Source organism: Gopherus flavomarginatus, unplaced genomic scaffold (assembly GCF_025201925.1).
Source record: "Gopherus flavomarginatus isolate rGopFla2 unplaced genomic scaffold, rGopFla2.mat.asm mat_scaffold_67_arrow_ctg1, whole genome shotgun sequence".
Lineage (NCBI taxonomy): Eukaryota > Metazoa > Chordata > Testudines > Testudinidae > Gopherus > Gopherus flavomarginatus.
The window spans coordinates 957100-978497 of NW_026115140.1; the positions used below are offsets into that span (position 1 = coordinate 957100).

The following is a 21398-nucleotide window of genomic DNA, read 5'->3' on the forward strand; positions in this document are numbered from 1 at the left end:
CAGCTATGGCAGTCAGGCTAGCTAGTCTGTAAGTCCCAGAGGTCTTTTTGTTCCCCTTTGAAAGATAGGTCCTGTCTTGTTCATGGATGGGAAGATGTTCTTTTTCAGGGGTCTCAGACGAGAACTGGGGCACAACACCTGGTTTGTTAAGGCCACAAAAACGGAGGCAGGAACCTCTTCTCTGCTGCTGGCAAAGAACCACAGGTACCTAAAAGATAGGGACTCACATCTTTGAATGGGCTTTAAAAAGGCAGTGGTTAATAAGTTTGGCCCCGACCATTTCTTGTTTCCACAGACTAGACATTTTAGCAAACTTTAGAATTCCTTGGTGCTAAACTACTGTGAAACTCCCCTTTCTCCTTCACAGAGGGCTTTAATACCCCTTATCTCACTTGGGCTCTAAACTGCCCATAGTTCGAGAACTGTTCCTGTTCCGATTGGACAGATGGGAGAAGGGAAGTGACCTACCCAAGGCCTACACAACAAGGCGATGGCAGAGCCAGAAAGAGAAGCAACCAGTTCTGACTCCTGTTCTAACAGATGAAAACACCCCAGAGCCCAGGAATCGAGATGGTGGGAAAATTTCATTCAAACCGTTTCTGTCCGAAAATCCCATTTAGACTAAACCAGTTTGTTTCTCAAAATCATAACAAGTGGGATGAAAGATCTTTGCAAAAATATTTTGTTGCAAAACAAAAGCATCTCCTCTTTGTCAGAGTGTGTTAAATTGTCTCCTCGCACACAAAGAGGAGACACTTACATCTCAACCATTAGATAAGATGCTTCAATCTGAGCTAAGTCGTTGCTACTATTAACAATTTCAAAATAAAAAAATACAAATAAAATAGACTATTTCAGCTAATCTATTATGTCATAATCTGGGAAACTTCATATTATGCACTACTTCTAGTGACACTCCCAAATGGATCCGCATCCTTCACCCACCATGAGGTAGGTAAGAGCGGATCATTATTATCCCTACTTGAAAGAGGGAGAAGCTAAGGCTGAGAAAGGAGAATTGACTTGTCTTAGGTCACACAGCCCGTCAGAGGCAGTGTTGGGAATAGGACCGAAGAGCCCTGATTTTCAAACAAACCATCGGATCTTGAATTTCAGACATTGAATGACCTGAATACTGTGCTCTCAGATGAGCTCCAGACCAACAACAGTGACAGTAATTATTCAGCAAGTATTTGAGGAGAACTGCAATGTTAGAGGGAATCATCAACTGCTCAGAGACAATTAATGCAGAGAAGCAGCAAAATTAATCAAAGATAGAACTGGTTCTGACTTATTTACTTGATCTTAAAAGAGAACAACAAGGACCTGAGTCTCCTCCCTGTCAACATCCCCCTGCTCAACCAATCAGGGTAGAGACGGAGGACGGGAGGCTGAGGGTTCTCACCAGAGAGCCCAAAGGATGGCCCAGGTCACCGGTGGGGATCACTGCCCGAGCACTATTTCAGTCCCACATTTTTGGGTGGACCTTCCATAGTGGGAGCTGCAGAGGACTTCCCTGCAACACACACACACACACCTCCGTCCTGTTGTTGGGAAGGGAACAGGAGAAAGGACAAAAGAAGCAAGAGAAGAAGAGGAGGGAGGGATGGAGGAAGAGGTGAAACAAAAAGGACAAACCCTAATGTCCCCAGCGATTCTAAGGGACAAAATCCCAGGTGCGCAATAAAATTCTGCCTCCTTAAGCTCGTGTTTTCCATGCCTAGAATTCACTTGTCACCAGATAGATCAGACTGAACAGGTTTCAAACCTCCAGGAGGCTCTTACCTTCTAAACAGGGACTGGCTGTTTTCTAGTAAAATCACTACAAGGGAAGGAGGAAACTCGGAAGAGGTTCCTCCTGGCGCTCACGTCCATGACCCCAAATAATCTCTCAGTCCTCAAAGAGAGACCTGGAGAAGGAAACGTGCTGAAGCAAAGCCACAGAGGTCTCTGAGGTTTCCCTGGCCCCTCGCCCCTGTCCTGCCTGGCTGATGTCAGCATCTCTCTGTGAGGTCACCACCTCCCCACCACCTTTGACCAATAGTCTGAGGTCCTGCAAACGGCCTTTGTGATGTCACTGCCACACCCCTCCCTTGCTGGGCTAATGTCCTGCCCCTGGCCAGGCACTTTGGAGGTTTGAGCTACTCCCTGTGGATCACCCCACTCAAGGAGCGTTCGTTCTAGGCAGCAAGCCGGCTAGACAGGAAAACATCAGACGCTGCTCCCAATGCTACACTCAGTTTTTCAGAAATTAGTCGACTTCATGGTCAGAAGACACCATTAGAGCATCTAACCTGCATATCACAGGCCTCCTGTATGACATAACAGCTACTTTGGGGGCAAACACATTCCAGAAAGGCATCTAGTCTTCATTAAATGACATCAGGAGATGGTGAATCCACCACTTTCCTTGGTAGCTTGCTCCTGTGGTGAATCATCCTCGCTGTTGACTATTGTGCCTCAGTTGTAATATGAATTTGTCTCTTTTCACTTTCCAGCCATTGGGTCTTGTTATGCCTTTCTCTGCTCCATTCAAGAGCCCGTAAATACCCAATCTTTTCTCTCCATTAAGGCCCTTCAACATTTCAATGAAATTACCGTTCAATCTTCTTTTGATAAGCTAAACAGGTTGAGCTCTTTCAATAGCTCACTGGAAGGCATGTTTCTCCAGCCCTCAGAACATTTGGTGGCTCTTTGCTGCCCTAGCTCCAATTTCACAACATCTTTTTCAAATGAGGATACCAGAACTGGAGGCAGTATAAAGGTTGTATAAAGGTAAAATTAAATAGGTTGCAGAGGAGTTTTTTTTAATTTCGGCTTTTGTTGCTAAAAATTTTGTCTCTCTGCGGTGAGAAAAAACACTCCCCGAATGCCAAAATTTGAGCCATGAAAAGCGGCAGTGTGAACAGCGCATCATAGGTGGAGCTGTGCTCCCGGTGACAAAGCTCCTGCCCCTCATTGGAGGTAGTTTGGCTTTGTTGCCGGGGAAGCTCTCTCTCAGCGATAAGGACGGCCACACAGCGCACCTTACAATGGCATGGTTAGAGTGGCACAGCTGCACCGTGGTAAGGTGCGCGGTGTAGACACAGCCTCAGAGCTGGGGAAAGCCGACAGGCGCTGAGGAGCACAGGGTTCAGACAGAGACATCCGTTAGGAGAGGAACTATTCACAGGGATTCTCTATAGCCTAGTAAGGTGGAGAGGATGGAAGATGATAATGTACAGGTAGGTTCTGATGAGAAACAGTGAAATGAAAGAGTCTCCCTCAATTACATCATGTAATAGCAGACAGCTAAAATGGGACACATTTTAGAAGTGCTTAAATACAAACGCTAAACGTCTAAGTACTAAGACTGGTGAATTTGAGTGCCTGGTATTGAGTGACGATATTGATAGAATAGGCATCACAGAAACCCTTGCACTCCCTCCTGCACCCACATGGGGAGACTGACCTGTGTGCATGGAGCAGCTGGCATTGCTGCCCCCCACTCCTCCCTGGAACACTGCTCATCTGGGCACCCGTAGGGGCTGTGGGATGTGGGGGCAAGAAGTGAGATCATCCGAGCTCCCTGCATCCAGGTCACTTTCCTCAGCCGGGCTGCGTAGCGGGAGGGCAGAGAGCAGCAGCTTCTGATGCTCCCCTCACAGCACAGCCCAAGTGGGAAAAGTGACCAGGACGCATGGAGCACATAGGGTTGCTCCTTACTCCCCTCAAACCTCTATGGACCCATGGAGGAGCCTTGGGGCAGGGGAGAGCAGTGAGCACCTTTGCACTGCCACACGGTGCCCTTTGACCCCTGGAGCCCTGGGCGGCTATCGGGGGGCACCACCCCTAAGGCCGGCCAGGCTCCCCAGAACGAGCAGCAGAAAACACAGAGACTGGCCACACACTGAGCAGTGGTAGCCTGGGCGGCTCGTAATGGAGGCTCAGGGGAGAGGGGCGTCATAACATTTTTTCCCAGATTTGGACCTTAGCGTCCAAAATATGGGTGTTAGCATGAAAACCTCCAAGCTTAGTTACCAGCTTGGACCTGGTAAAGCTGCCACCAGCCAGGGATTTATACAGTGCCTGGCTCGCTGTGGTCTCCCCAAAACCTTCCCCGGGGGACCCCCAGACTCAGATGCCTTGAGTCTCACAACAAAGGGGAATAAACCATTTCCCTTCCCCCTCCTCCCCTCCAGGTGTTCCCTCCCTGGGTTCCTGGAGAGATATACAGAAGCAAGCTCCGTGAATCTAAACAGAGGGACTCCCGCCTCCCTGTTTCCAGTCCTGGAAATAGAAGTACCAAGATAGCTAATCTCTCTTCCCCCTTACCCAGAGGGTATGCAAAGTCAGGCTAGTAAATCTAACACAACGAGATTTTCCCCCTGACTTCTTCCTCCCACCAATTCCCTGGTGAGCTGCAGACTCAATTCCCTGGAGTCCCCACTAAAGAAAAAATCCAACAGGTCTTAAAAAGAAAGCTTTATATAAAAAGAAAGAAAAGGACATAAAAATGGTCTCTCTGTATTAAGGTGACAAATACAGGGTTATTTGCTTAAAAGAAAAAAATGAATAAACAACCTTATCCAAAAAGAATACAGTTTAAACATTCCAGCAACTACACACATGTAAATACAAAAAAAAAACAATATAAACTTATTGTCTTATTATCTTTGTACTTACAACTTGGAAACAGAAGATTAGAAAGGCAGGAGATAGAAAAATCACTCTCATAGCCGAGACGCCACAGACACAAGACAAAGAACAAAGAACTCACACACAAACTTCCCTCCACCCAGATTTGAAAAAGTCTTGTTTCCTGATTGGTCCTCTGGTCAGGTGTTTTAGGTTACTGGTGTTACCCCTTTATAGGTAAAAGAACATTAACCCTTAGCTATCTGTCTATGACAAGGGGGCTCAGCCTCCCCAAACCTTGCACTGCCAAGGGGACAGTGGGGCCCATGATCAGGGGCCCTGGCCAAGTTAGGTCCCCCTGGAAAAGTCTCCCCTATGTCAGCCCCAGGGCTGGAGGAGCTCCCACTCCCTGCTACAGCCCGGGGGCTGCAGCAGGGGCACAGAGCTTCTCTGGTCTCAGGGCCACAGCGGGGCAGGGGTAAAGGAGTGATAGGGTGGGGCTGGTGGGGGAAGGGGTGGAACAGAAGTGACAGTGGATAGGGCCATAGGTGGAAGGGGGTAGAGCCACAGACAGAAGGTAGGGGCATGGTTCTGGTGCTGGGGCCCCCACACTTGTTCTCCCTTTCCCGGGGGTTTGGCATCACTAGCCCCGGCTTAGCGAGTAGGGTTCAGTGGTCCCCATAATGTGGGGTGCGACTCCTAGGGGGACACAGAGGAACATTCATGGGGGCACCTCAGGACCTGAGCCAGCCCACATAGAGGGCAGGGAGGGAGCACCACTCTGCCACAGCTCTTCCCCAACCCCACCCTCAGCCTGAGACTCTGGCTCCCAGCCCGGCGTCGACCCCTTTACCCCTGTCCGCACCCCTCACCCCAGCAAGCAACAGCCCCACTCCTCCCAGCCCCGGTTCTTGACCGTGGCTTCCGAGGGGCCACAGCCATGGCTAAGAGGGCACAATGTGAAATGTTTGGGGACCACTGGTTTAGGGTGACGTCCTCAATCACTTCTCTGCAGTCCAATAAAAGCTATTCCTCACTCACCTACCCCTCCATCAGGACGGACTAGGTATGTTCTGCTGCCCTTCACTCATACAGGAAGGAGAATAACATTTCATTCCACTCAATCCTAAAGTCATTTGTAACCCAAGACCATCCCAAACTGGTCATTTTGGGGAAGCGGCACCATCATGCTGCATAGCTAGGCAGAGTAGGTGTGTCTATGCAAACACGGTCTGTTCCGGAAGTCTTTCCCCAGCTCCTCACTAGGTGAGAGAGGGGAGCTCATTCAGACCCTGCTTTCGCTTAGTATTTAAAAGCTCCTTAGTGTCCCTATCTCTGCCGGCCTTAGATTTCTCCTCCTGTCCGTTTTTTGACAGCTCAGATGAGGTGACCGAGTGGTTAAGGTGATGGACTGCTACCCCATTATGCTCTGCCTGCATGGGTTCAAATCCCATTCTCATCAGAGGCATTTAGTCTTCACCCACTTTTATAGACAACCATCTCCCCCTTTGGTACAATAACAGATCAAACAATGTTGCTTGTGTTACCCAAAATTGGGTCAGTTAGTAAGCTTAGAGAGGACTAATAATGCCCCTCCCCCCCAGAGTTTGGCAGAAAGCAGCACATTTATTAGCTTGATAGCTAAGCTCAAAAGAAGGGATGGGGGAGGGTGTCACACTCATACTCACGCTCTCAGGACAGGCCTGGCAGTGGAGATGTCAGGATCCTTTAAGGTAAGTGTCCCACAGCGCAGCGATGGACGGTGCGATGAAGATCAGTCTCCCTGAGGTGCAATAGAATGTAACACAGCGAACCACTGGCCAGATGGGCCGGGTGAAGGGCATTCACTGGAGGTACAAAGGAGAGTGGGAAAGCCACTTCACAGGCATTCAAAGCGGGAAAGGACACAAGCTGGGGGAGTTTAACAGACCTTTTGAGCATACAGGTTATACAGAGCATACAGATCACTGCTGCTCCTACAACATGATAAGTTCCCAAGCAGCATGTTTCTTACTTTGCCCATCTGTCAATTTTGATGATTATTGATGGAAATATTTTGCCATTGGGTTGTGTGTTTACACAGAAATTGACATTTACCAACAAATACACAATTCTTCCAAGCCTGCCTAGTCTGCAGTTGATGGGTTTAGAGGGACACATTCACTCTTCCAGGTCCCCATTCCAGGCCTGTGCTCTCCAGGTTGTCAACTTCCCGCACTGCTGGGATCCTTCCCTCATCTCCCCGCAACCACTGCCCCACCCCCACTTCTGGGGTCCCCCCCCTACACTGTCTAACTCCACTGCTGGCAGGATCCCTTCCTGTTCCTTTCATTTCCTGCCTCCACTCTGGGCAAAAGCTCTGCACTCTTCCCACACCAGAAGTTGAACCCAGGCCACCTGGGTGAAAACCAGGAATCCTGACCACTAGCCCATATGGGACTATTGTTGCATCTGACTAAGTGGGTATTCACCCACGACAGCTCATGCTCCAATACGTCTGTTAGTCTATAAGGTGCCACCGGATTCTTGGCTGCTATTATTACTACAACTCAGGCCTTGGCTACACTGGAGAGTTACAGTGCAGGTGGTGGCTTTACAGCGCTGTAACTTACTCCCCGTCCACACTGGCAAGGCACATACAGCGCTGTATCTCCCTGGCTACAGTGCTGCATGTGCTCCACCTCGACCAGAGGAATAAAGAGAACAGAGCTGGTGATGCAGCGCTGGGGTGCCAGTGTAAACAGTGATTAATCTTACTACGCTGTCACTGACCTCCGGAACCTTCCCATAATGCTTTTAAGTAGAGATAACGCTCTTTGTTTTGGTGTGATGCCTCTGTTTGCTTTGTTGTGAGCTCAAGGCTCCCGAAGCTGCTTATCTAAAAACCAAACACAGTTACTGTTTGCAGTGAATGAGCAGAGGCAGGGGGATCCCTTTGGAACACCCACAGCTGGTGTTTGCTTGAGGAGAGAAGCAGCCGGGTGGGCACGGGGGAGGGGGGGTCTGTTTTGGATCAGCGGCTTATCTGGTCTGTGAGGAAAAAAACAAAGGCGGCTATTTGCATTTAGTGAATGAGAGAGGGGTGGGGGAGGAGGCTTGAACTTGCCAGGCAGGGAGCTGACACAGTGTCAGCTCCAAAAATCCACTCGCTCTGTCTCCCCCACGCTCCGTGTCACACTCCACCCCACCCTCCTCTTTTGAAAAGCACATTGCAGCCACTTGAATGCTGGGATAGCTGCCCATAATGCACCACTCCCAACAGCGCTGCAAATGTGGCCATGACAGAGTGCTGGTAGCTGTCAGTGTGTCCACACTGCAGCGCTTTCCCTAAACAGCTGTAGGAAGACAGCTTTAACTCCCAGCGCTGGACAGCTGCAAGTGTAGCCAAACCCTCTCTAAGCCGACCCCTTATGAGAACAGCAGGGACTAGCATGACTAGATGTCCCGATTTTTGGGTCTTTTTCTTATATAGGTGCCTATTAACCCCACCCCCATCCCAATTTTTCACATTTGCTGTCGGATCACCCTAGCAGGGGTTGCACACAGGGCTGCATTAACCTTCAGGTGCTGAGGTTTCCCTCTCTCCATTCCCAGAGCCTGTGATCAGGAAATAGACATCAGGGCTCCCAGGTGCTGCACAGACCATGACTGAGATCAGACCCCATATTATGCAAGGTGCTGTACAAACCCTGGGCAACACTGAGACACCCAGGAGGTTCCCCTCAATTTCCCTGAGCCTCTGCTGCCCAACTTCTTCTGAATCCCTCTGGCTCACCCCCCCCCACAAAAAAAACCCACCTTTCCAAACAGTCCTTCTTTCCTTGCCCCCTGACTCTGGTTTCACACCCTGGGACCATCTCCTCTCTTTGTCTCTCCCCCTCCAGGTGAAGCAGAGATGGAGGCAACTTCAGCCACTGGAGTCAACCTCAGCGAGCACTGCAGCCGGCCCCGGGGGAGGGGGGGGTGTTTGCAGACACAGGAAGGGAGCAGGGGGTGCTGGGAAGAAGGCGGCAGGAGAACAAAGCTCAGAGACCCAACATGGGGAAATTCCAGGGGGCGGGGCTCTGACACATCCCAGGTGCGGGCAGCTCCTGGGGGCGGGGCTCTGGCTCAGCTCGGGGGCAGGGCAGCTCCTCGGGGCGGGGCTCCAGCACAGAGCAGGGGCGGGGCAGCTCCTGGGGGCGGGGCTCCAGCACAGAGCGGGGGCGGAGCAGCTCCGGGGGGCGGGGCTCTGGCACAGCCCATGGGCAGGGCAGCTCCTGGGGGCGGGGCTCTGGCACAGCCCGGGGGCGGGGCAGCTCCTGGGGGCGGGGCTCTGGCACAGCCCATGGGCAGGGCAGCTCCTGGGGGCGGGGCTCTGGCACATTGTGACGCAGAGCCCGGGCTGAACAGCTGCTTCCTGGTTCTCCACGTGCTGCCAGCAGTGCTGGAGCTGCCCGAGCCGCTGTTCTCAGCTGCAGCCAGGATCTGCCCCCGGCCCCGCTGGGATCCAGGTGGGGACAGAGACTGGGGCCCGGGGGTTCCCCTTGGTGTGGCTGGCGGGGGCGGGAGGGGAGAAGCCGGAGCTGCAGGCGGGGGAAGGGCAGTGGGACATTGTGACCCGGAGCCCCCGGGGAATGAGAGGCACTGGGGGGCAGGAAAGTGACTGTGCCCCAGGGAGCCTGGGAGAAGCTTTCAACGCACCTCTGCCCCAGTGGAGCTGCAGGAGGATCCGCCCGCCCACCCCGCTGGGATGGGGGGGCCGGGGCCCGGCCGTCGTGTGGGGGGGAGGGGCGGACCCCGGGCCCGGCGGGGGGGGGCGGTGTATTAAATCCCTCTCCTTAGCAATGTGCTACTCCCGGGCACTGCGCATGCCCAGTAACAGCCGCTGAAGCCGCTGCCCTTCCCCCTGCCCGGACCAGCCGTAACGTTCCGCCGGACGCTGGGGGCGGGGCTGGAGCGGGGCGGGGAAGTAACAGGGAGCGTGGGAGGGGCGGGCGCAGAGCAGGAAATTCATGGGCGGGGGGGGCGGAGGTCAGGCAGCTGGAGGCAGGGTTCGTGGGGGGCTAAAGGGCACAATCCAGGCTGGAGGGAGGAGCAGGAGTTGAGCTCAGGGGGAGGTGCTGGCAGAGCCCCCCCCTTTGGTGTGAGGGCGGAGGTGTCGAGGGGGGAGGAGAAGCCGGAGTTGCAGGTGGGGGAGGTCACTGGGGTGGGGGTGTAGATCTGTCTCTGTGCAGCCAGGACATTCCCGGGGTGGGAGGGAGGTGAGTTAACTGGATCCTGTCCCAGTTTTTGCCACTTCCTCCCACACACACATTCTCTCAAGATTTCCCCTTTTCTCTCTCATTATCACACGTGGCTATAAAATCCAGGGAGATTCTCCTCCCCCCCCCCAAAGATCAGCTCTCTAATTGCCTCTGATTTTCCCTTTTCTCTCCATACTTCTCAAATGTCAATTTAAAATCTCTCCGATGGGGGGTTGGATTTTCCCACCCATTTTATCTGCAGCGATTTGTCCTTGTTTGGGTGGGAAATTATTGCCCTGGGTCATTCCCCAGAACATGGCTCCCACTGGAGTGGGATGGGATGAGGTTCCCGTTCTCTGCCAGGGCAGGGAAGGGAAGGGAGGAGCACATCCCCCATGGAGACTGCCCAGACCCCATTTCCCAATTCCCCTGCGGCCCCCTTCCATTGTCCAGGGAGCCTTCCAGCTCCCCACCCCGCCCTTAAATCAGCTCCTCAAAGGGCTCTGAGCTGCTCACGTGAATGGTTGCCCCGTGGCCGGGGGGGACGATCACATTCTGCTTATGTATTGGACAGTCATATAAAATCCAGTCCAACAGTCCCCCTTTTCCACTAGTTATTTAATAGCAACATCAAATCCCCTCCGATCTTGGTGGTTTTCTCTCATGTTGTCAAATGTCGTTTGTGACAGGGTTCTCTCTGCGTGTGTCAAAGATTGATATAAAATACCCCAAACATTTGCCCCACTTCTCTCTAGTTGTGTTATTTCTAATTGAATATGATGGGTTGTTTCCCAATGTGCTAAGATGCAGCCGCCTCTGGGGTGGATCCATGGTGGCCATTATTTGCTAGTGACAGCCCGTGGATCTTTCTTGCCCTCCAGGCCTTCCATTCTCCTGTTAAAGAAGCACTCCCCAGGCTCCCTCTGCCTGTGTGACTGGCCAGCAGGAGGTGGTGTTAACTTTCTAGCCACTTCTCACACTCTGTGAGGTAACACTTGCAGGGGCAGGGAAGGTGTCTGTGTGGGGAGATTGCAGCTGAAGGGGCATTGTGGTAGGGGGAGGCCTCTGGGTGGCTGGGCAGGGGGTACCCTAGTCAGGTTGGTGGGTTGTGGAGGTTTGGGGTTTTCGGGGGTGGTGGTTCTGATGTGCCCATCCCTGAGGCTATGGGTCCTGGAGGTGGGTATCGCTGGGGGCCTGGTGGCTGCAGAACAGTGGGGGTGGGTGTCTCTTGGGGAGGCGGGACAGAGGGTTAGAGGGAGCCTGGTTCTGTGCCAGGGGCTCTGTCTGTGCTTCCCCCGCTGGTTCCTGGTTTTGTTGCCATGCCCAGTGCACAGAGCTGGGGGAGGGGATCCCTGGCACTAGGTGAGGGCATGCCAGGGAAGCAGAGTGATGGGTCGCACTGTAAAGCATCAGGGGGTCACACTGGGCAGAGGAGGGGGTCCCAGGCAAATGTCAGGGTAGATCGTTCTGGAGGGTGGGGAAGTTCCTAGGCAGGCAGTGAGGGACTGAGTTCCCAGTGGGGGGGGGATCCCTTGAGGGGGTCCCTGGCTGCTGGGGGCTCTTGGTGGGGGGAACCCTTTGGGATTCCCAACCTGGCAATCATGGTGTGGTGGGGGTTCTCTGGCCGGTGGGGCTTTGAGGGGTATCTGGGGTCCCTGGCCAGGGACTCTGGGGGCTGCGTCCCAGGGAATATCTGATGGGATCCTGGCTGGGGGGTGTCTGGGGCCCCTGGCTGGGGGGTCTGGGCTCTGGGTACTAGGAGGTGTCTGGGGGCTGCTGCTAACCATGATCCTTCTCTCTGGTCAACTTGTACCAGAGTCCTGGCTCCTAGTCACCAGGTCACCAAGTCCATTCCCCAGTCACGTGCCCTGTCACTGTGATAACTTTCTGTCCACTTAGCAAACACTGTTAGTGTGAATTCACAGAATTTACTTTTCTCCTCTTTTGAAAACTGCAGGAACTTTCGGTTCCGTTTGGAAAATTTTTGCCCCCAGTCCTTGTCCTAGATCTGCGGGGGTGAGGGAGGTGGGAAGGGAGTCAGCACTGCCACACGATGGTCTTTTCCACAGCGTTCTGAACTCATTCTTTCTGAAATCCGGTGTCATTGAGACCATTGTTAATCCAGAGTCACTGTATGGAAAGACAAGGAGTGATTCCAGATGGACAGTGGGTCAAATGAGATCAGCCATTCTCCCTGTGAGGAGGGGCTCCCATTAGCTGCTCTCCCCAGAGAGCTAAAGGAGGGAAGCTGCTCATACACTCCGTCCCTCTCTGCTCAGGATATTGGGGTTCAGCTTCCTGGGTCAGATGCTGCAGCCTCCATTGTGATCTGGGAGACCAGGCTTGGCAGCTGCTGCTCCCCCAGGGGGGCTCTGTGCTGGGAAGTGACCTTAATTAAAGCTTCTTCTCTGCCCGGCCCAGGGGATGACTTTCTGCAGCTGGTCCTAGCCCCCTAGGGCAGTCCTGGGCCCTGTTACTACTAAATTCTGAGCCAGAGTCTCCAGGTAACTGAAAGACCTCAGGGAATGTCCTAGGGTCTGGCAAGAAAGTGACTCTGCACAAACAACACCACCTCATTTCTCCTCCCATTAGCGGTTGCCAGGAGGAAATCCAGCCATGGGAGAGCAAAGCCCCCAGGAATGGGACTGTCCCAGCCAGAGGGGCAGGGAGAGAGGACAGGGGAAGGAGAGACTGAAAGGGGCAGTGGGAGAAATGAATGTGGGGGAGAGATTTCCAGCTCTCTAGTCCACCCAGACACATGTATTGCTGCATCCTGGGGCAGAACCACTTTCCAGTGAACAAAACAAGGATCAGACAGAGCAAAAGCCAGTTCCTGACTCCATATTCCCCCTGCTGGGGTGTGGCTGCCGTGGGGTCAGTGTCTGAGGGAATCCCCCACAGTGACTCCTTTGGTTCTGCTCTTTTCTAGCCTTGTGTTCAGAGAAGGGGTGAGGGGAGAGAGAAGGGAGGTTAAAAATGTGTCTGTGGACTTAGCCTGGCAGGAGGGGCCAGGTCTAAATTGTAATAAACAGATTGAGCATTTCCCAGCATGACAGAATCTAGGGTGTCTGTCTGCAGGGAAAGGGCCTGGGGGAATTGTGATGTGAAATTAACTAAAACCGGTTCTGAAACGCCCACAACTGCCCTTCTCCCCCAGACAGGCTGCAGAATGTTTTGCTCCAGCTCATCCCAGCCTGGCGTGGGACAGGGAAGAGAAATGGCTGCAGTGGAGTCAGTCCAGGTAGAGATTATCGGGGGGTTGCTGGTGGGTTCCTGCTGGAGGAAAGGGAGAGCAAATACACCAGAGGTGGGAAGGTTTGCAGAGTCTGGTTTGGAGGTTGGAGCGGGGCAGGAAATTCACAGTGTGGGGAAAGGAGGAGGCCAGGGTGTGGCAGACCTGCTGGGAGTTATTTACTAAGTGGCCTAGATTCTAGGAACAGACCCAGGAGGTTTGGAGGTGGAAATGCCCTAATTTGTGAAGAGAGAAAATAACCCACCTACATGGAGCTAGTCAAACTGACCAGACTCCTAGTGCTGGAGCCTGACCTCATTAACCATCAGCTGCTGTGAGATATAAAGGGGACACCCATGAGTCAGGCTTATTGGAGCTGCCTCTCCCTTCATATCCCGCTCCTCACAATGAGGAGGGTGTTGGGCATCCTACCAGCGAGCTCTCCCTGGACCCTGCTAGGGGCTCCATCTCCTGTATCAGTCAGTGGCTAGTAGGGGGGTGATGGATATGCTGGGAGAGATAAGGGGCTCTCTCTTCATCCCCTCACCCTGGCATTTGCTGGATACTCTGAGCCAGGTCGAGGTGGGACTCTCCTGACTATGATCCACCCAGAGCTTCCATTTGATTCACTCTTCTCTGCCACAAATAGTGGGGCTGTGAGTGGGGCAGCAAGTCCTTAGTGTTGGACTCTTACTCTTTCAGGGGCTGGTGACCTTCAAGGAGATGGCTATGTATTTCACCAGGGAAGAGTGGGCTCTGCTGGACCCCACTCAGAGAGCCCTCTACTGGGATGTCATGCAGGAGAACTATGAGACTGTGACCTCGCTGGGTAAGGGTTCCTGTCCCTTCTGTTCTTGGAAGGGGAAATGAAGAGTGAAGGTTCACGCCACCCCCACAATGCCATCTGTACCCTGTCCTGTTTCAGCATCACCCCAATAGGCCAGTGACACACATAATACCAGAGACCCTCCTCTGCTGCAGAACACTTTGGGAACAGAGCACAGGAGCCGTATTGCACAGTGTCAAATATCTCCTGTTTGCTCAAGTGAAACTGGGGGTTAGGTCTGGCATAACTGTCCCATACCCCTAATCATTTTTGTTGCCCTTTTCTGAACCTTTTCCAATTCCAATATATCTATTTTTGAGACGGGGTGACATGTGCATGCAGTATTCAAGATGTGGGTGTATCATGGATTTATTTGCTGTTTTTACAAATATGATCTATGAGATATTCTGTCATATCTATCACTTTCTTAATTATTTCCTACATTGTTCACTTTTTTTCACTGCTGCTGCACATTGAGTGGATGTTTTCAGAGAACTATCCACAGTGACTCCAAGATCACTCTCTTGAGTGGAAACAACTAATTTAGACCCCATCATTTTGTATGTATAGTTGGGATTGTGTTTTCCAATGGGCTGCACTATGTGCTATCCTGTCATCTAGTACTGCTGAGATCCTGGATTCAGTAATTTCCCTGCCCTTCCTGTTCCCTTTCTCCACCGAACCCCGCCAGCCCATGCTTCCTGTTCCCAGCTTCCCCAGGATTCTCGCACTGTCTCTGAACCTCTCTGTCAGCAAGAAGCAGTGCCAGGGACACTTGCCCTCTGTCTGGAGTCTTCGATTTCTGGGACATGGATTTACTTTCTCTGTGTTGTAAGAGGCTCTGTCATAATGAGTGTCTGTGATGTTACCCAGAGTACAATCTGGACTGTTAAATAGCTGTACCTCAGTCCTCCAGCATGGGGTGCCTTTTCCATTGTTTTCCCGCGAGAACAGCCCCTCTTGGCCAATTAACACACAGTCTCCAGCATGTAACTCACTCCCAGCTACACAGTATTGAGTGCTGCTAGACAGCCACTCATGAATTACACCTCAGGAGAAAACCAGCAAATTCTCAAGTGCCCAACTTTCCCCCAGAAATGTGCATCTTGCACTGTCCAGCACGCTACTGAACGACCCAAGCTCATATGAAGTCTGTCATTTCATCAGCGGAAAATGACATGCACCAGCTTCTTATCCCAAACAGAGTTTCCAACACACTTCAATCCACACATACTGGTTAGATGAACAATAAACCAAGCTTGTTAACTACCAAAAACTAAAACTAGGCCCAGTCCATGAAAGGGGCACTCCCAGGAGAGACTGTATAAAGGCTGGAACATGAAACACCTTTGTAAACCTGAGACAGCTGCCTTGGGGACAATGACAGGGAGAATCCCCCAAAGTGACTCCTTTGTTTCTGCTCTTCTCTGGCCTCCGATTGTTCCTTCCAACGTGGAGTACTTTGCACTTGTCTCTACTGAATTTGATCCTATTTACTTCAGATCATTTCTCCCGTTTGTCCAGATCATTTTGAATTTTAATCCAATCCTCCAAAGCACTTACAACCTCTCCCAGCTTGGTGTTGTCCGCAAACTTGATACGTGTAAGAGAGAGACTGTTACTGGGAGGGTTTCCCCATGTGTCAGAGGGTTACACCCTGGTGGGAGGGGGCTAGGCCTGTACTGGAATAAGGTCACTCTGTGCTTCACAGTGTGCTAGAACCTAGAATGTGCATTAGCAGGGGAAAAGCTGGGGGGAATCGGCTTGTGGAATGGACAAAAGCCTAGTCTGAATTCTCACACCTTGCCCTTTTCACCCCGGCAGGCCAGAGAATAACATCCATGTTTCGCTGCAGATCATCTCGTCCTCCCAGGGGCAAGGAAATGGCTGCAATGGAGCTGGCTCAGGTAAGAGATTATCAGGGTGGCGGGCTCTGCTTGGAGGTTGAGGAGCAGTAAATGCATAAGAGGGTGGGAATTGCTAGAAGTGGTGGGAAGCAGGAAATATCTCGGGTGGAGAAAGGGAGGGGACAGCATGTGACAAACCTGCTGAGACTTGTGTAGTGTAGGGCGTGATGGGTTGTCACCCCCAGGAGGCAGTTTGTGGAGCTTCTGGGAACTGCTGTGTCCTCTAACCCTCACGCTGGGCTGGCCCTTCTCACACTGCTTTGCTGGAGATTTCGCCAGCCTCTCCAGGCCCTGTTATCACCCAACACAACAGCAGGTGGCGCCATGCAGCCAACTAAGCTACCTGAGTGCGTTACCTAAGCCACTCAAGGACAGATAGAAGACAAGAGCCAATTTCCCACTCCCCAACCTTGCACACTTGCTGTAGTATAAATCCAGAATGATACCATCTTATAGTGCACAGGGATCTCTATAATACAAGCTCATTAATGTAGTTCCCCTTCCCCTCGATATGGGACAGATGTGCACAACAAGCTGAGATTTTCCCCAGACACTTCACTCAAAATACGCTGGTTAAGATAAAGCATCAAACAAGTTTATTAACTGCAGAAAGATAGATTAAGTGATTATAAGTGATAACAAACAGATCAAAGCAGATTATTTAGCAAATAACCAAAACTCAGACTAAGCCTAACATACTAGATGGATAGAATTTGAATTAGCAATTTCTCACCCTGACTGATGGTACAAGCAGTCCCCCAAGTTTCCATACACAAGCTAGAAATCTCTTGATCCTGGGAGCAGCACTTCCCCCACATCCGTTTTTGTTTCTCAGGTGTTTCCAGAAGTTCTCTTGTGTGGAGAATGAGGCCAAGAGATGATGTCACACCCCACCTTATGTAGCTTTTCCATATGGTGGGAACCTTTTGTTCCAAACTCAGTTCCTAGTCCAGTTTGTGGAAAAATACAGGTACTAAAATGGAGTTTAGTGTCATGTGGTCTGGTCACAGGCCCTGCTGAGTCATAGTAGCCATGACTCATAGGCTGGCTGAAACATTCACAGGAAGGCTAAGCTCTTCCACAGTCCATTGTCTTTGTTGAGCCATCAGCACTGTCTGGCTTCTTCATTGTTGTACCTGAAAGGCTCATTGTGGGTGTTACCCAGAGTAAGCACATTTGAAATACAGATACAGAGTCAATATCCATAACTTCAGATACGAACATGATATGTGCACACAAATAGGATAATCATATTCAGCAAATCAGAACTTTTCCAGTGACACCACACATGATGCATCTTCTACAAAATAGATCATAATTATGTCCTAATCATATTATAATCATACCACTATGATGAATATGGGGGTGTAGTGTCAGATAGGTCCTAATTTCAAGGCACAGGAGTTGGGAATGGAACTTCCCCTCTTTGTGGAACAGGAAATAACCCTCCAGCCAGGGCTGGGACAACTTCCCAGACTCTCAGCGATGGAGCCTGAATCTACTGACATTTCATTAATTACCACCAACCCCAATCTTTGTGGCAACTGTAAACTTTATCAGTGATGATTTTGTACTCTCTTCTAAGTCATGGATAAGAATGTTAAATTGCACAGGGCCAAGAACCAATCCCTGCAGGAACCTGCTAGAAAGAAATCCACTCGATCATGGTTCCCCATTTACTATCAGAGTTTTTAATCTATTTAATGTATGCCGTGTTTATTTTGTATCATTCTAGTTTTTTTTAGTAAAAATATTGTGCTAATCAAGTCATGTCCCTTACGGAAGTTTAGGTATATTACATCAATACTATTAGCTGCAACCAAACTTTTGATCTCATCCAATAAGGATATCCCGTTAGTTTGATAGGCTCTATTTTCTCTAAACCTTTGTTAATGGGCACTACAATTCTGACCTTCTAACTTCTATTCTTTATGATTGACTTCCCCTTTCTTCCATATATTTTATTTGGAGAGTGCTTGGATTCCTACCAGGGAGCCACTATCAGGGTCCAGAGACAGCCCCATCTCCTATATTAAGCTCTGGCTAGTAGCTATGTGATAAATGTGAAGACCCTGCTTCTGTCTGTCAGATGGGAGACACAAAGGTTCTCTCTTTCTACCCTCTGATGCCTCCTGGCTGCTGTAAGCAAGGTGGGGTGGGACTCTGTTAACATGTGCCTCCCGGAGCTTCCATTTCCCTGGTGCTGCTGTTCCGTGAATAGTGGGGTTGTGAGTGGGTCAGCAGGTACTGAGTATTGGACTCCTGCTCTTTCAGGGGCCGGTGACCTTCGAGGAGGTGGCTGTGTATTTCTCCAGGGAAGAGGGGACTCTGCTGGACCCCACTCAGAGAGCCCTCTACAGAGATGTCATGCAGGGGAACTATGAGACGATGGTCTTGCTGGGTAAGGATTCCTGTCCCTTCTGTTCTTGGAAGGGGAAATGAAGAGTGAAGGTTCATGCCACCCCCACAATGCCATCTGTACCCTGTCCTGTTTCAGCATCACCCCAATAGGCCAGTAACATACATACTACTAGAGACCCTCCTCTGCTGCAGAACACTTTGGGAACAGAGCACAGGAGCAGCATCACACAATGTCAAATATCTCCTCTTTACTCAAGTAAAACTGGGGTTAGGTCCAGCATAATGAACAGAAGCTTCCTACCCCCAGCCTTCTCTCAAACCCTGAGCCTTCTCTACCCAAACCAGAATGTGCTTGGGGTGTAACAAGCAGGCGGCTGGAGTCAGAGCTGCCAGTCCAGGGTTACTTATCATACAGACACTCAGTGCGTCCTTGAACGCTGGCTGGGAGTATCCAGACAGGGGAGCTCCAGCAGCAGAACACTGAATCTCACCCAGGATTACAGATGACACAACTCCTCGCCGATCTGGATTGCACCCCAGCATGTGAAAATGGCCTAGGTTGGTAGTGACATTTCTTGAGACATGGAGAGTCTTGCTCCCATATCACCAGGTGTAATAAAAATAACAGGAAAGGCCAAATATGGAAAACTGATTGTTCAGCTTGCTTTTGACCTGCATCATATTTTGCAGTATATTCCAAATAAGGAAATTAACGTGCAACGTATGTGTCATTGTTTGTGGTTTTAAGCTGTAAAAGGCTTGTGTGATTTTTAGCTCAGGAACAGTATTCCAATAGCTGTCGCCCCCTGCGTGCTTGTAACCAAGAAAAGAGCCTCAGGCTGAGCTGATTCAAATATTAATCCTGTGGTCGTTTTCCACAACAGCCTCAATAGGTCCCTGTGATGGAATGTAAGGCTACATCTAGACTACCCACCGTATCGGCGGGTTAAAATCGATTGCTCGGGGATCGATATATGGCGTCTCATCTAGACACCATATATCGATCCCCGAGCGCGCTTATATCGATTCCGGAACAACACCAACCCCAACGGAGTTGCTGATTTGACAGGGGGAGCCACGGACATCGATCCCGCGCGGTGAGGATGGGTGAGTAATCCGATCTTAGATATTCGACTTCAGTTACGTTATTCACGTAGCTGAATTTGCGTATCTAAGATCGATTTCCCCCCGTAGTGTAGACCAGCCCTTAATGTCTTCACACCTTCCCCCTGCAGGAGAATGGCTGTTTGACCAGCTGTTTGCCTTGCTGTCTCTGAGGAACTGGTCTGTGGGTGTTCCCCAGAACTGTAACTTTTTCAGTAATATCATACTGTAAAATCTCACAATTTTACATACAGTGTTACTACACATTTTAACAGGAGGATAATATTCAGTAGGTTATGCGTTTTCTAATGATACCTCACAAGCCATTTTCCACTAGCAGGGTCTTCTCTGTTCACAGAATTTCTGATAGTTTGATGTCTGCTGGCACTGGATATCACTATTTTGCCATCTCTCTCTCTGTCTCAGTGAGCACCCGCTGTGGTTGTTGAAAGTCTGTGATGGGATCTATGGCATGCAACTGAACAGTGGGACCCCTGAGCCCTTTGTCCCACCACCTGGGCTCCCTCTCACACATGTGATGCTGAGACAAGCTGTGAATCTCTGGCAGATATTGCACTTACACAGACATCCGTAGGTAGGGACACAGCCAACTGAATTACATGAATGCTTCTGCAGCCACTCATAACACTAATGATAGAAAGTCGCCCCCCCTACAGCTCTGCAGCCTTGCACCCCTGGATCATACCATCTTGCCTTAATCAGAAGCCTGATCAGTGTGAGTTTATTACACAGGGTCCACCCCTCCCTCACTGTGAATAGTACATGAACCAGCCTTGTAATGGAGCTGAGATTTCCCAAGAACTTCAAGCAAAATATACCAGTTTAAGTAGAGCATAAAACAGATTTATTAACTACAGAAAGATGGAGTTTTAAGGATTATAAGTGGTAGGAATAAAAGATCAAAGTAAATTACCATGGAAATTAAAGATAAATTCACAATCTAAACTTTACACCTTATTACACTAGGGCGTAGTTCAGTTATGCACACAGGAAGGCTTAATGCTCGAGCTGCTGCACATGCTGGGCAGGCTTAAGGTCGGGCTCCCCATGGCAGGAGAGAAGAAGACTCGGCCCCTGGAGGGGCAGGCTGGGGCTTCCTGGATCCCATTTGCTCACAGCCAGCGCCCTGCCCCCACTCCCAAGTCATCCATGGCGCCCCCAGGTCGGCCAGAATGGAGCAGCAGTTTTCACTGCACTACGTCCACTTATGGCTTACAGGCAACTCCCAGACTCACCACAGTCCACCATCTCGGCCAGAAAGGAGCCCACTCAGCCTCACCATTGCTGCTTTTCCTTCCCCCCAGAACCCCGCTTCTCCTGGGCTGCAAGTAGCCATCCCTGGGATGCCAACAGGCAGCCACAGGGGTCTGTCTCTCAGCAGCCAACCGCACCTCCATGGGTTCAGCCCTCAGAAGGGCAGGTGGGGGTTTCCTGGCTTCCCAGTTGCTCACAGCCAGCCCAGCCTCCACCTCTAAAACCATCAGTCATGCCCCCAGGTTGGCCATAAAGGAGCCGCCATTCTCCATTTGGACTCAGCTTTGCTTGTTTTCCTTTCACCCAGAACCTCCCTTCTTCTCCTGGGCTGCAAGTAGCCACTCCTGGGAAGCCAAGAGGCAGGCACAGGATTCTACCTCCCAGCAGCCAACCACACCTCCCCAGGCTTTGCAGAATGAAGGGTGGTGCTCTACTAACCCCACTTAGCCGCACAGCTTCTTCCCTGCCTTCCTCAGCTCAACTTTCCTCTATTGCCCCATTCCTGCCTCACTCCCTCCTTTGGCCAGTCACGCAAAGGAGCCCAGCAGGTAGTGAGAGCCTCTATAGGCCAACCTCCAACAGCAGAGGTGGCCAAGCCACAAGCCTCCAAATGGTGACTGGCCTAACTACTCTAGGTTCTCCAGCCTGACACCAAGGTGCTTTCTCCACTGCTGTCAGCATCCTCTGTCATGCAGGGGTTGGAGTTATCCCAGGGACAGGCCAATAGGAGGAGTGCCCTTTCTGAATAACAAGGGGATCTGGGAAAAGGAAGCCAGCGTGTTTCTGCCTGGTTTTGAACCAGGGACCTTTTGCGTGTTAGGCAAATGTGATAACCACTACACTACAGAAAC

The 21398-nt window shown here is 51.0% G+C and overlaps 1 protein-coding gene and 1 non-coding gene across 2 annotated transcripts; one reads left to right on the forward strand and one right to left on the reverse strand.

The window, feature by feature from the left end:
• The first annotated feature begins 13025 nt into the window (after nt 1–13025).
• On the forward strand, nt 13026–19157 carry LOC127042601 (zinc finger protein 560-like). Its single transcript, XM_050935928.1, has 5 exons — nt 13026–13083; nt 13777–13903; nt 15725–15807; nt 18082–18208; nt 19053–19157. The coding sequence occupies exons 1-5, from the start codon at nt 13060–13062 to the stop codon at nt 19079–19081; spliced, it is 390 nt and encodes a 129-aa protein (XP_050791885.1). The 5' UTR covers nt 13026–13059; the 3' UTR covers nt 19082–19157.
• A 2168-nt stretch (nt 19158–21325) lies between these two features.
• On the reverse strand, nt 21326–21398 carry TRNAV-AAC (transfer RNA valine (anticodon AAC)). The gene has a single exon. It is a non-coding gene; the product is annotated as a tRNA-Val (tRNA).

What these genes read in the sequence shown, in the direction of transcription:
- LOC127042601 (XM_050935928.1), top strand. Translation starts at nt 13,060, where the DNA reads ATGGCTGCAGTGGAGTCAGTCCAG. An exon ending in CTGCAGTGGAGTCAGTCCAG is followed by an intron (nt 13,084 to 13,776) that starts GTAGAGATTATC and finishes TTACTCTTTCAG; the next exon opens with GGGCTGGTGACCTTCAAGGA. An exon ending in CTGCAATGGAGCTGGCTCAG is followed by an intron (nt 15,808 to 18,081) that starts GTAAGAGATTAT and finishes CTGCTCTTTCAG; the next exon opens with GGGCCGGTGACCTTCGAGGA.